General features: G+C 48.7%; 1 protein-coding gene across 1 annotated transcript; it reads right to left on the minus strand.

Moving 5' to 3' along the window:
• Positions 1–8,246: 8,246 nt before the first annotated feature.
• Calhm3 (calcium homeostasis modulator 3) lies at positions 8,247–12,065 on the minus strand. The gene is made up of 3 exons (XM_046449832.2): positions 11,779–12,065; positions 10,617–10,872; positions 8,247–9,063 (listed from the first exon to the last, which is right to left on the minus strand). Exons 1-3 carry the CDS (start codon positions 12,063–12,065, stop codon positions 8,590–8,592), a joined length of 1,017 nt encoding a protein of 338 aa, XP_046305788.1. The 3' UTR covers positions 8,247–8,589.
• Between the last annotated feature and the right edge of the window lie 483 nt (positions 12,066–12,548).

Consider the following 12,548-nt stretch of genomic DNA (forward strand, 5'->3'; position numbering starts at 1 on the left):
CCTCTCCACACCTGAGCCTCAGCAGTGTCTTCGAAAGTTTGTATTAGGTCATGCAAAGGGGGCCCCTGGGGAGAGTGCCTGCCTGTACCTTTAGGAAAATGCCCGATTTGCATAGGAGAGTCACCCAGCAACTGGTGGAGCAGCCAGAGCTTGGGGCAGTGGAGGAGGCAGAAGCCCATGGCAGATGCAGCTGCCGGCGGGTGGGGGGGGCACTCAAGTGTCAGGCTGTGTTTTCAGAGGACCGAGGTCTATTTTTGGTGCTGGAGATTGAGCCCAGGACCTTGTGCAGGATAAGCAGAGCTCTACCTTTGAGCTCCGCCCCAGCCCCAGTATGTGGTCTTCACCTAAGGAGGACACAGGCTGCTCACCTAAGTCCCCGACCTGCTGCAGTCATCCCAGCACGGGTTTACATTTGGCCTAAGGCAGGCGGGGACCCAGTTAGGGCCCTACGAGGGACAGTGAGGCTGGGAGGAAATAATCCATTGTTCTCCTGAGCTGCTGACTCCACGTGGTCCTCAAGGTTCCCGAGAGATTGCGCCCTAGGTGCCCATGGCGGTGACTGGGGATCACGTCTGCTCCCCCCAGGATTTCCTGGCAGCAACTTCCACATAAGCTACTGTACCCACTTCCTCGCCCCAGGCCCTGTCTCTGGGGATACCACGTGTCTCGAGGTTGGCCCCATGAGATGGGGGCCATCTGCCAGCTGGGACCCCAAGTGACTCTGCAGAGCAAGTCCCTCCCCCATCCTCCTCTCCTGAGATTTTGCTTGAGTTAGACATTAGATTCGTCATGTTAAGCCATTAACATTCTTGCTTTACTTTTACTGCATTCTATCTATCTATCTATCTATTATCTATTAATCTATTTTTTCGGAACTGGGGATGAAACCCAGGGACATTCTATCACAGAGGGGCTACATCCACAGTCCTTTTTATTTTTTATTTTGAGACAGGGTCTTGCTAAGTTGCTGAGGCTGGCCTCAGATGGGCCCTCCTTCTGCCTTAGCTGCCTGAGTTCCTGGGGTTACAGGCGTGTGCCACTGCACCCGGCTGCATTTTATTTTTATATTTCAAATCTAGCCTGAATAACATAGAGTCTTTTATTTTCTTTCAATTGATTAATTAATTAATTTATTTTGGCATTTGGAATCGAGCCCAGGGGTGCTTTACCACTGAATTACATTCCTAGTCCTTTTTATTCTTATTTTTATTTATTTATTTATTAAATATATTTTTTAGTTATACTTGGACACGATATCTTGATTTTGTTTACTTATTTTTATGTGGTGCTGAGGATCAAACCCAGTGCCTCACATGTGTGAGGCAAGCGCTCTGTCACTGAGCCACAACCCCAGCCCTTTAGTTTTTATTTTGAGACAGAATCTTGCTAAGTTGCTGAGATTGGCCTTGAACTCGTGGTCCTCCTGCCTCAGCCTCTGGAGTTGCTGGGATCACAGACATGGGTCATTTCCCAGGCTGGTACAGTGTCTGTGTTACATTTTAAGCAGGACACGCAGAGTCAGTTCTATCTCCTAAATCTCTGTAACTTACCAAGTCCCTCCATCTCAACTCTCATCCAAGCTTGTCAGCGCTCACCTGCCTTTTACAGTTCACACTGGGCCCCAATCAAGCCCCTCTGAGACTGTGGCCAGAGTGATATTTTAAAAGCAAATGTCTGATTGGTCTATGGCTTCATTCCCTGCAGTAGTGAAGTCCAAAATCCTTCACACAGCCTACAAAATGCCACTCTCCCCCCAGGGTCTACACTTCAGCTCACCAGCTTCCTTTCTATTCCCCACACAGGACAAACCCCTTCCTATCTTAGGGCCTTTGCACATCCTTTGTATGTTCCTGGAATGCTTATTTTCCTATTCTTCATTGCAAAATTCTTGTTCATCTTTAAGTTCTCAGGTTAAGGCTCTCCACTTTAGGGAGGTCTTCCAGTCTCCTTAGCTTAAGTTAGTCTGCTGATAGAGGCTTTCATAATGTCCCTTCAAGCACAGGTTACAATCTTAATTACTTAGGGAGTGTGTTTATTGACAATCTGGGGCTCGATATGGCTAAAGGTCCACATCTGTCCTATTCATTACTCTACTCTCGAAGTTTAAGTAATCTGGGTACATAAAGAGCTCAATTAATAAGTGCTGGGTTCATTTAAGTAAGTGAATGAAATGAGCCTTGGTCCAAGATGAAGTCCTGGGGAGACACAAACAGGAGACAGTATCTGCCATTCTCTCCAGGTATCCCTCCAGTCTGTGAGGAGAGTGAGGAGGGCTAAAGGTGGTGGACGTTCAAAGCTCACTGCCAAGGCAGCCCAGCGTCACCTCTGCTCTCCCCATCTGCCATCCATTTCCCACTGGTCTTCTCTAGACTTTCAGGGATACGCTCCCCATTCCACAGTCCTCCAGCCTCCCCCGGCAGAGCCTCTCAAGCACAGGCAAGGAGAAGAAATTTCATTTGGTCTCAAAGGGTTAGGTAGAGCTGGGCCCTCACCAGAGAACTCCTTAATTTTTCTATAGGACCCTCGGAAGTGGAAGCATGCTGGGGTGGACACGATTCCTCGGCTCCCATCTGGTCTTTTGATCCTACTACCTCCCCATAAAGTCACTCCTGTATCAGTATCACAAATTGGGGCAGACTCCAAACTCCCTACCCTTCCATTATAATCATGGGTGGGGCAGGTGCCCAGGGATTTATATGAATCCCACAGAACCACTCATCTGCTTGGCCTGGACCAATCCCTGGGTGAGCAATTCCCTGTCCTGGGCACTTGCCAATAATCAAGGACTTTTCCCCTCATTCCTTCCCTCCTGAGCCTCCCAGAAGTGCTGGATTCAAGTTCATTCCTGTGGCATTTTGAAATTCAGCTGCCTCTGCATTCTCTGCCTCTTGGATGCTCTTTCTTTGTCTGCTTCGCCCTCTTCTTCCTCCAAAACTCATCTCACTCAAGACTTTCTCACCAAGGGCCCTATCTTTTCCTGAAGCTTTAAGCATCCTCTTCACGAGGGTGAATCCCAGCTATCACCCCTTTTCCTGCAGGACAAAGTCAAAGTCTAGAACTGAACCCTGAAGGCTCCTCTTACCCTCCTCTCCTCCTACAGACCTGGTAGACCAGAAGGCTGCAGCTGCCCGATTGCACAATTGCACAAGAGGGGATTTGTACAACCAAAGCCCAAGTTTCTAGCATATTTCTGCCTTGCATCACTGTGTCTCCCGGGGGGATTCGATGTATAGGATGAAGTCAGTGGTGGGGAGCAGTTGGAGGGGGGCGGTATGGGGTGGACTGTAATCCAAAATTGGTTGAGGCTTGGAAAATGAGCTTGGGTCCCCAAGACAGTGGCTTTCCTGAAGAAGGAGGATCTTTAGGAGCCAGGTGGAAGCCTGCTACCTGTGTCCTTTACTCTCTGGTGAGGTGGCATCCATGCCCCAGGCCTCTCGCTTTTACACACAGTGTGGCAAAGAGGTTGGGGCTTGGAAACCACATCGTCTAAGGACTGAAGAAGGTGGGCAATGCTTTCAAAGGATGTCAGGGAAGAGGATCCTGAAAATGTGTTGTAGAAACCTGGCTCCCGGCCTCGGTTGCTGAAGTCACTGGCGGGGTCACAGCCCTTTGCTGCAGGAGGGGCTCTTCACAGCTGGGGGTGCCCTTCAGTGTTAGTGGCTGGTCTCAGCCATGGGGACCTGGTTCCTAGGCAGCGTGAGCGGGACCTGTATTGAGATGGTGCTGCAGCTCTCCACAGCAGGAAATGCCCACTTACCTTTGCAGCAGACCCCAGTCGCCTGCCAGTGACTTCTGTTCAGGGTTCTTGTGAATTTTAAGAACAAAACCCACAGACAATGAAGATTGAGAGTGAAAGAGTAGGATTTTTTGCAAATGAGAAGAAAAGAAATAGAGCTCTCACCAGGCGAGAGGGAACCCTATAGGAGATTGCCATTCAGGTGTGCTAGTCTGGAGGTTAATATGGCTGCCAGGTAGGTGCATTGATCACTATAGGTATGTTTATCAGGTATTGGAAAAATACCAAGGCTATTGGTTTGGCCTGTGACCTTCTGGTTGCTGGCCCGCCCCCCCTTTTTTTCCCTTTTGGTACCAGGGATTGAACTCAGGGCACTTGACCACTGAGCCACATCCCCAGCCCTATTTTGAATTTTATTTAGAGACAGGGTTGCTTGGTGCCTCGTTTTTTGCTGAGGCTGGCTTTGAACTGGCGATCCTCCTGCCTCAGCCTCTCAAGCCACTGGGATTACAGGTGTGTGCGCCACCACGCCTGGTGATAGTGCCCTTTTTAGCCCTTGAGTCTGAAGCCTTCACTCAGTGCATCCCACTTCCCTTTCCCAGCAGCTCTAGGACATGAGAGTTGGCTGGTATGTTTGGAATTTTCTCCAGGTTAATTTCATGGAGTGGCATTTATTTTAGAACAGTCTTTATGGACCCATTGCACTAACTGCTGCCCATTTTACTCTCTGTCTATCCTGTCTATGGGCTGGACTCTTCAGTCCTCTGGCCAAGGCCCTCTACTTTTGTCAGGATGGACTGTCACCTTATTTGATTGTGTGTTCACGGCCCTGTCTCTACCACTCTGTCCAGAAGCTCCAGTAAGACAGGGGCATGTCTGTCTTGCTCTCTGGGTCTCTAGACATTCAATAAATGTCTGCTGAATGAGAAAACGCAAATAGCCCAGCCCTTCACCAGACTCTTAGCCTTGGTTCTTTCTGTTCCCTCTCTTGGGCTTCCTCTGCACTCTCTCCTCTTTTCTCTTTTCACATGTCAAAACCTTCCCCATCCTTCAAGACCATTCAAATGGCACCTCCACTGCGGAGCCTGCCCTGGTCCCCCAGCTTGGAACTTTATTTCTCCCTGCAAAATCAAAAGGCACATGGCTCCTCCATTATATTGCACTGTTCATTCTGGATTACCACTATTTCTGCACCCATCCCTGTTCACCAAATTGACAATGAGCTCCTTGGGCAGGTCATCTTGTTACCCTGGGGCTCTTGTACACTAAGAGGTGAAAATTTCAAGCAAGACAGGAAACAGGACACAAAATGTAATAAAAGTATAGCAAAGTATACCAGAGGAGAAAGGAAAGATGTCCTAAAAGGAAAGGGTGGTCTCTTTTGTTCCCTAGGTTTATGGGGGTCTTAGAGAAGTTTCTAGAAAGTCTTGTCCAGGTACCACCTCTTAATTCAATTTTTTTTTTTGTACCAGAGATTGAATCCAGGGGCACTTAACCACTGAATCACAACCCCAGCCCCTTTTTATTTTTTATGTAGAGACAGTGTCTTGCTCAGAGCCTCACTAAGTTGATGAGGCTGGCTTCAAACAAGCAATCCTCCTGCCTCAGCCTCCTGAGCAGATGGGATTACAGGCCCAGCTCTTTTTTTTTTTAATATTTTTTTTAGTTATAGAGGAGCATAATGCCTTTATATTTTATTTATTTTTATGTGGTGCTGAGAATCGAACCCAGTGCTTCACACATGCTAGGCCAGCACTCTACCACTGAACCACAACTCCAGCCCCACCTCTTAACTTTTGATTGACAGTAGGTCTGCATCAGATTTTAAAATCCCTACTGCATGGTCTTACCACAGGTACTAAAGTGAAACTCATGATGGGGGAGGGGAAATTTTGCTATGATAATAAGATTAAAATGAGATGTTAAAGATCTAAATGCAACTCTTGGTCATCTTGGCCTAGGCTGACTAATTCTACCTGGAATTTGATTTTTTGATTTTGCTTTTATAGATTTTTATGGTAGGGTTGTAGGAAAAGATGAGGCAAGGCACCAAAGATAGCAGGAAACAGTTTTATTTGGCAGTAGCCAGGCTCAGAGGGCACAGCTTTTGCTGTAATCAATCAACCCCCTGAACCCTGAGCTCAGGTAGTTTCAGAGTTTTGTACCCAGCATGTAAGGGGAGGGGCTCAGAAGTTCACAGTCTGCAGAAGTTCACATAAAAGCAGCTTTTTCTTTACTGTTCTGGGCAAGTTAACCCTTCAAGGACAACACCTGAGAAGGGGAGAGCTTCTTTTCCCCTTTCTTTCCTCCCCCTGCCAGCTGTTACCATGGAGCCCAATTGGTAACTTCTCTTATCTTAGAAATGTAGACATCTCTGTGAAGCCCAGCTCAAGGCCAGAAGCCTTGTTTACACATTTTTACAAACTACTATACTGGATACATGTTTGTGAGAAACTAGTAAGGGGGTGTCCAGCACCTGCAGTGCTGATTTCTTCCCGGCCAGTGGCCAAATAAAACAGGGCAACACGAAAATAGGAAATTTATCTACATTGAACTCTTTTGCAGAGACTCTTTTGCTGACAGTCCTAAAATCAGCCATGGTGAAGATTTCTGGAGAAGCCCAGTTATGACTTTTCTGTGGAGAAAGGGGGTGCCACTTCAGTAGGTCTGCTTTGCTTTTAATTATCCTATTCTCCTGGGTGTTGGAATTTTTGGTCTGCATAAAATTCACAAAAGTCCCCTCTTCAGGGTGATTTGTGTTTTGTTTTATATATATATATGTACTTTTATTTTATTTGTTTAAAAATGTGGAGCCCGGGACCAAACCCAGTACCTCCTGCGTGCTAGGCAAGTACTCTACCACTGAGCCCCAGCCCCAGCCCCTGATCTGTGTTCTTATAAGCAGAGAGAAGTTTTAAATTCTGTGGCTAACAGGTTTTTGGTCAAGGAATGCAGCGTCCTATTGACTTAAATCAGAGCAGAGCCAGAATGGCTTTGGGTAAACTGCCTTTTGAAAGCATGTGGGCTGGGGTAGTAAAAAAAAAAAAAAAAAAAAAAAAAAAATATATTTATATATATATATATATATATATATATATATATATATATATATATATAATAAAAGAAAGCATGTAGGGGCCAGTAATAGGCCTTAATGTCACCTACCTACTGGTCAGGATGCCACCTCTCATCTCCACCCTCTTCTTCAATTGCTGTAGTAATTTGCCTAAATCATGCCCTACCCTAGTGCCATTTCAGACATTTGCATGGCCTCACCACACCAGGAGGTGGTGGGAGCTGGGCTGCAGAGATTTTCTGTTCTCACAAGATCCCTTGGCAAGAGCCCAGGAGAGCAGAGATGGCCTGGATGGAGGGACTGGGCTCCAGGGGAGATTTCCAGGGGCCTCTGTACTGTCCAGCCTTGAGTAAACCCAGCTCTGCACATGTGTAGCAATCATCTGTTCTGGCAGAGGCAGGTGTGTGTGTGTGTGTGTGTGTTGGATGAATCATCAGGGAGGGGCAGAGGAAGCCCTGGGTTTCTGAAAGACTAGATCTTCCCCTAACCCTTCCTGTTAGAGTTTCTGGAGAGTGAGTGACAGTTTTCCCTGCAGATCTGACACTGGTGTTTCAGGGACTTTTGGTCCTGAGCTAGACCCGACACCCATACCTGGCCCTGGACATTGCTGGCCAGGGGCCAACATCTCAGCACAGATAGCCTGGAAGGGGTAGTCTACAGGACTGTGTTGAGCTCAGGGGTCAGGCTGAGGGCTAGGGAGGTGGAAGTGAGTGGAATGCAGTTCCTGCCAGGTGAAGGGGAAGAGAGGGCTAGACGGAGGAAAGGGCTGCTCTGGGCCCGCCCCAGCCTTGGTTGGCTGGAAACAGAACTGGTAGAAGCTGGGAAAGTAGTAGCTACACACAACAACCCCCTTGACATAGAAACACAGAAAAATACACTCGACAGGAAAATAGAAACTATTCATTGAGTGGCCAGTAAGAGGCACTAACTAGGGCTTTCTAGAGAAACTCAAAGGCAGAGCTTACTAGAACTTACTGTAAGAACCTTGATAGAAGCTTTAGGAAACCCAACAAGGGCATTGAAAACCAACCAACCAACCAGCCAATTAACCAACCAACTAACCAACCAACCAACCAACCAACCAACTGACCAAATGGTCTAGAGGGCAGACTGATGTGGTAGCTCAGAACAGACTCCAAAGCCAGTCCTCCTGGCATCCAATTCCAGCTCCTACATGGGTGACCTTGAGCAACTTAGCCTCTTTAGGCCTCAGTTTTCTTTTCTAAAAATTTGGGCTTATACTCATACCTCCTTCATTAGGTTATTATGAGTACTAAGTGAGTTCATATACATAGAGAAGTTAGAACAATGCCGGACACATAATAGTCACCAAATAAGCATGTGCTATTATGATTATTTTTATTATTTAAAATCAACATCTAGGACCCAGAACCAACCCATAAAAGTTCTATTTAGACTCTTCCCCCCCCTCATTTTTGAAATCAGTGCATTGTAATTGTATATAATTGTGGGATTTGTTATTACATATTGTACACACACACAGTATCTATGATACACAGGTTTGGTCCACTGATCAGAAACATCAGTATTACTCAAGAGCTTGTTTGAGATTCTGTGGTTCAGTCTTGGATGCACTGAATCAGAACTCGCACTTGACTAGAATCCACATTCATAAGCTAGGCCGAGACTGGGCCATTTGAGAAGGAGGCCAATGAGGGTAGACTGTCTGCCCTGGGGTCCTAAGGCCTTGGAACATGGATGTCAACATGGGCATTTCACATGGGTGCACTGTTGCCATTCAAGCCTGGCAGGGTCCCTACACATCAGTGTGCTGGGACAGCCTTGTGCCTGGAGCCACCATGGGTGCACGGTGGCTGAGGCCAGTCCCCCAGAACCCCGGGGATGCTGCAAGGTCAAGTGGAGGTTTGCTGGAGTACCAGGTACTTAGGAGGTGGTCTACCTGCTCTTGGCTGCAGACTGCGCGCAGGTGGGCCTTCCCACTTCCGCCATCCAGGTCGTCTAGGGGTTCAGGGGGCTCCTCCCCCAGATCCCGGCGCAGCCCCCTTGCCTGCAGCTCGCTCTTCATGCTGGCAAAGAAGTGCAGCACGCAGCGGTGCGCGAAGTCCCGGGCATGCTCACAGCACGTCTCGTCAAAGAGCTTCTGTTCCAGGTCCACGTAGTTGCTCCAGTATCTGCGCTGCAGCCAGACTGTCTGGTCGAAGCAGGGCCTCAGGCAACGGACCAGGAAAGCCGCCACAATCAGCAGCAGGGTGATACTCCAGCCGATGGCCTAGAGGTTGAGGAGGCATGAGGTGGGGTGCAGTGGGGCTCAGGTGCTGTAGCATACTGTGGAGGTGCTCCAAAGCCCCCTCTTTACTACTCCCTTCATCCTTCCTCAAATCTATCCACTTTTCCATTCAGTCATGCATCCTACCAGCTATTCTCCATCCGTATTAATCCATCCATCCATCCATCCATCCATCCATCCATCCATCCATCTTTTCCATTTATTCTCCCATTCTTGTAGCTACTCATCTATCCAACCATCTCTCCACCCATCCATCCAGTCATCTATCCTCTTATCTGACTATATGTCCATCATCTTCCATCCAGCCTTCCTCCCATCCTGTCCATATCCATCCTCTTAGCCATCCACCTTTCCACCCATTCATGCTTCCATATTCTTAACCTTCTGCTTATCACCCACCCACCCATCACCCATCCTCTCTTATCTTTTCATTTAGTCCTTCATGTGATCCTCATGTACATTCATCCATCCATCCTCTCATCCATGCACACCTTCATGCTCTATTTTGTGGGAGACACTGTGCTAGGAATGGGGACAGGGAACAGTGCCCAGGCAGTGAGAAACTGGAAGCCATTCTTTAAGGCTGGAGCCCACACCTGGCAGATTCTTCTTTCCTCTACCTTCCAAAATTGCATCTCTTCAAGGTCCAGCTTAAATCCTGGAGCAATGAGAAATCACTCCTCGAAACTACAAAGCCATCTGAATGCTTGTCATTTATAGATATGATTCCCATCATGTACAAAACTGTCTCATATGGCTGTACACAGGACCCTTCCACCCAAATTTAAGGTGAATATTTTATACATGAGGAGCAGAAAATCAGACAATTTGCTGAGCTTAACTTGACTGATGGCTAACAGCTTAGTTAGGGTTTAAACCCTTGTCTGACTTCACTTTCCACTGAACTCAGGAGAACTTAGAGTGTTGAAGCCCACAGAGACCAGCAAGGTTGAGGACAGCAACCCTTCCCTGCTTTATTTTGCACAAGAAACCGAGGCCCAGAGATCAGTGCTATGGCCAAAATCACAGTCTGAATCAGAATCAAGTGCTGCCTGAACACTGGTCCTCTCTCACTGCACCACAGGCCTGTGTTTGCACCAGCCTGTTTGCCCCCCACAGAAGACAGGGCTTGGGTCTTCATGGCCTGTAACCCTAGTGGTGCTCCATGTGTGATGGGCTCCCGTAATTCTCTTTGGTGGATACACTCCAGCACAGGGATCTGGGGGTGGTGGTGATGGAATCTGAAATCTGGAAGTGGGCCTGGGTTTGCCCTCAGGATAATGGAGTGGGTACCCTATAGAGAGCCAGGCACTGAGGGGAACCTGCACTGTGCGGGGGGGGGGGTTTAAGGAATAATGGCACATGCATTCAGATCCCCCACCCTGCCTCTTACATGCTGTATGGCATTGAACTTGTTAACTAAAAACTCTCAGAGCCTCAGTTTCTTCATTTGCAAATGGGATGATAGTCATTGTATCTGTCTCTGAGGGTTGTGCTGAGAATGTAATGAACAAACGCATAGAAAATGCTAATACCTGTGACAGGCACCGCAGGTATCGAGACACGGCCTTTCGAGCAGGGTTGTCCCTGACCAGCTCATCTTCCTTGCAGGGCACCTTGGCCAGGAAGAGCTGCACTTGGCTGGGGGTCATGTTGGCAAAGTCCAGAAACTTCTCAGGGTCTACAGAATTGCTGAAGGCACACACAAAGCACTTTCCATCAAGGAGGGCCAGCAGGATCCAGACCATGGGGGCAGCCAGTGCTCTCTGCAGCACAGAGGAGCACATGTACCTGGGAGCAGAGAAAGGAGGAGTCACAAAGGGCAGGCGGAATTCAGCTGTGGAGTCTGAGTACTGCCACTTCCTAGATGTGAGAGCTTGGCCAAGTAACTTAACTTCTCTGTGCCTCAGGTCCTCACCCTTAAAAATGGGTCTTACCAAGGATCGGACTCAAGGCTGAGGAGAGAATTCAGAGAGGCCACGCTCGCGAGGCCCTTAGCAGAACAGAGCTTGACTCCAAGTTGGTGCGCAACAGGGGCTGGTGAGCATTGCGCATTGCCAAGATCATCGGCTGATTTTGATACAGGGCACGTGTCATGCCCTGAGGCATAGGGGTGCTACAGGTGAGGTCCTTGTCCTTGGGGAACTTGCTGGAGAGGGCATGCAGCCTTTAAGTAAACCACTGCTTCTCATTACAGGCAGAAAACTGCTCTGCGTGCCATGGTCACCTCTGGTGAATGTGGCAAGTTATAATCCACGGCCAGTGTGACAGATGTGGCTTGGAGAATTCTTGGAAACCCTGTATCATTCATATTTTTGTGGCACTGGTCATGGAAAGGTGACCAATGATAGGAACAGAATTATACATGTATTTCTTGGGAAGTTGAGGCAGGAGGATGGCAAGTTTGAGGTCAGCTTGGGCAACTAAGTAAGACTCTATCTCAAAATAAAGTAATAAAAAAAAGGGACTAGGATGTGGTTTGGTAGCAGGGTGCTTGTCTGTCATGTGCTAGGCCCCGAGTTCAATCGCTAGTGCTGCAAAAATGTAGATCTTTCCAGATGGAAACTGGTTACTGGGTCTCTATGAGCTGAAGGAAGTTGGGGAAGGAGGGGGCACACTTGACAGTACCCGGGGGCTGGGTGGGGGAGCCCCTGACAGTGCCCAGGGATTGCTGAGAGAAGAGGTGTGGGATCCTACCAGATGATGCCCGAGTCCTTCCTCCGGTGCCCCTCGGGCCGGCACCACTCCTCCACCATCACCACAGACTGCCGGTTGACCAGGAGACCACAGAGGAAGAGGGCCAGTGGGGGCGTGAGCAGCAGGCCCAGGCCATAGAGGGTGTTGTAGCGCGCCAAGCAGGGGCAGTTGAAGTCGAAGGAGGAGTACAGCTTGATGGTGACCGCAGCCAGCAGCAGGCAGATGCCGTTCATCACAGACTCGGAGCTGTTCTGGAAGTGTTGGAAAAACAAGCGGAACCTGTCCATGGCTGTTGTAGGGTGGGGGCAGCTGCCAGATGGGTGCACTGAGGCCTGGCCACACTGGGCCCCAGGAGTTCTTTCTCCTTTTCCAGGGGTCTGAGGAGGAGTCCGTGTCTAGTCCTCAGCCCAGCCCCTAAAGACTTAAGGCAGAGGCAGGCTGTCTCCGTGAAGGCTCTTCTGACCAGGCAATTGTCCCCAGTGCTGCTCCCTCTGTACTGGGCAATGTGTCACTGCTCTGTGACCAACCAACCCAAGCACCTCTAGGCAAATGGGTGTCACTCTGTCACTCCACCCCTCCCCACCTCATTCTTCTTTTCTTCGGGGATTTGGATACTCAGGCCAGACAGCTGGGGGGAGAGGCAAATGCTGGGTGTGGTAAGGCAAAGATGCAGATGGGGCCAAATTGTGCTTTCTCGTCTTGGTCAAGAACATGACTTGGCTCAGACCAGGATTTCTGGTGGGCTCCTGGACTGGGATCAAGCCCAGGAG

This window comes from Marmota monax, unplaced genomic scaffold (genome assembly GCF_021218885.2).
Source record: "Marmota monax isolate L192 unplaced genomic scaffold, Marmota_monax_Labrador192_F-V1.1 WCK01_AAM20220418_F8-fsc00004, whole genome shotgun sequence".
NCBI lineage: Eukaryota > Metazoa > Chordata > Mammalia > Rodentia > Sciuridae > Marmota > Marmota monax.

Excerpts from the sequence above, each read along its gene's own strand:
- Calhm3 (XM_046449832.2), bottom strand. The coding sequence starts at position 12,065 with ATGGACAGGTTCCGCTTGTTTTTCCAACACTTCCAGAACAGCTCCGAG. Across the intron at positions 10,873-11,778 it reads AAGGACTCGGGCATCATCTG|GTACATGTGCTCCTCTGTGC; the intron begins GTAGGATCCCAC and ends CTCTGCTCCCAG. Across the intron at positions 9,064-10,616 it reads ACCTGCGGTGCCTGTCACAG|GCCATCGGCTGGAGTATCAC; the intron begins GTATTAGCATTT and ends CTCAACCTCTAG.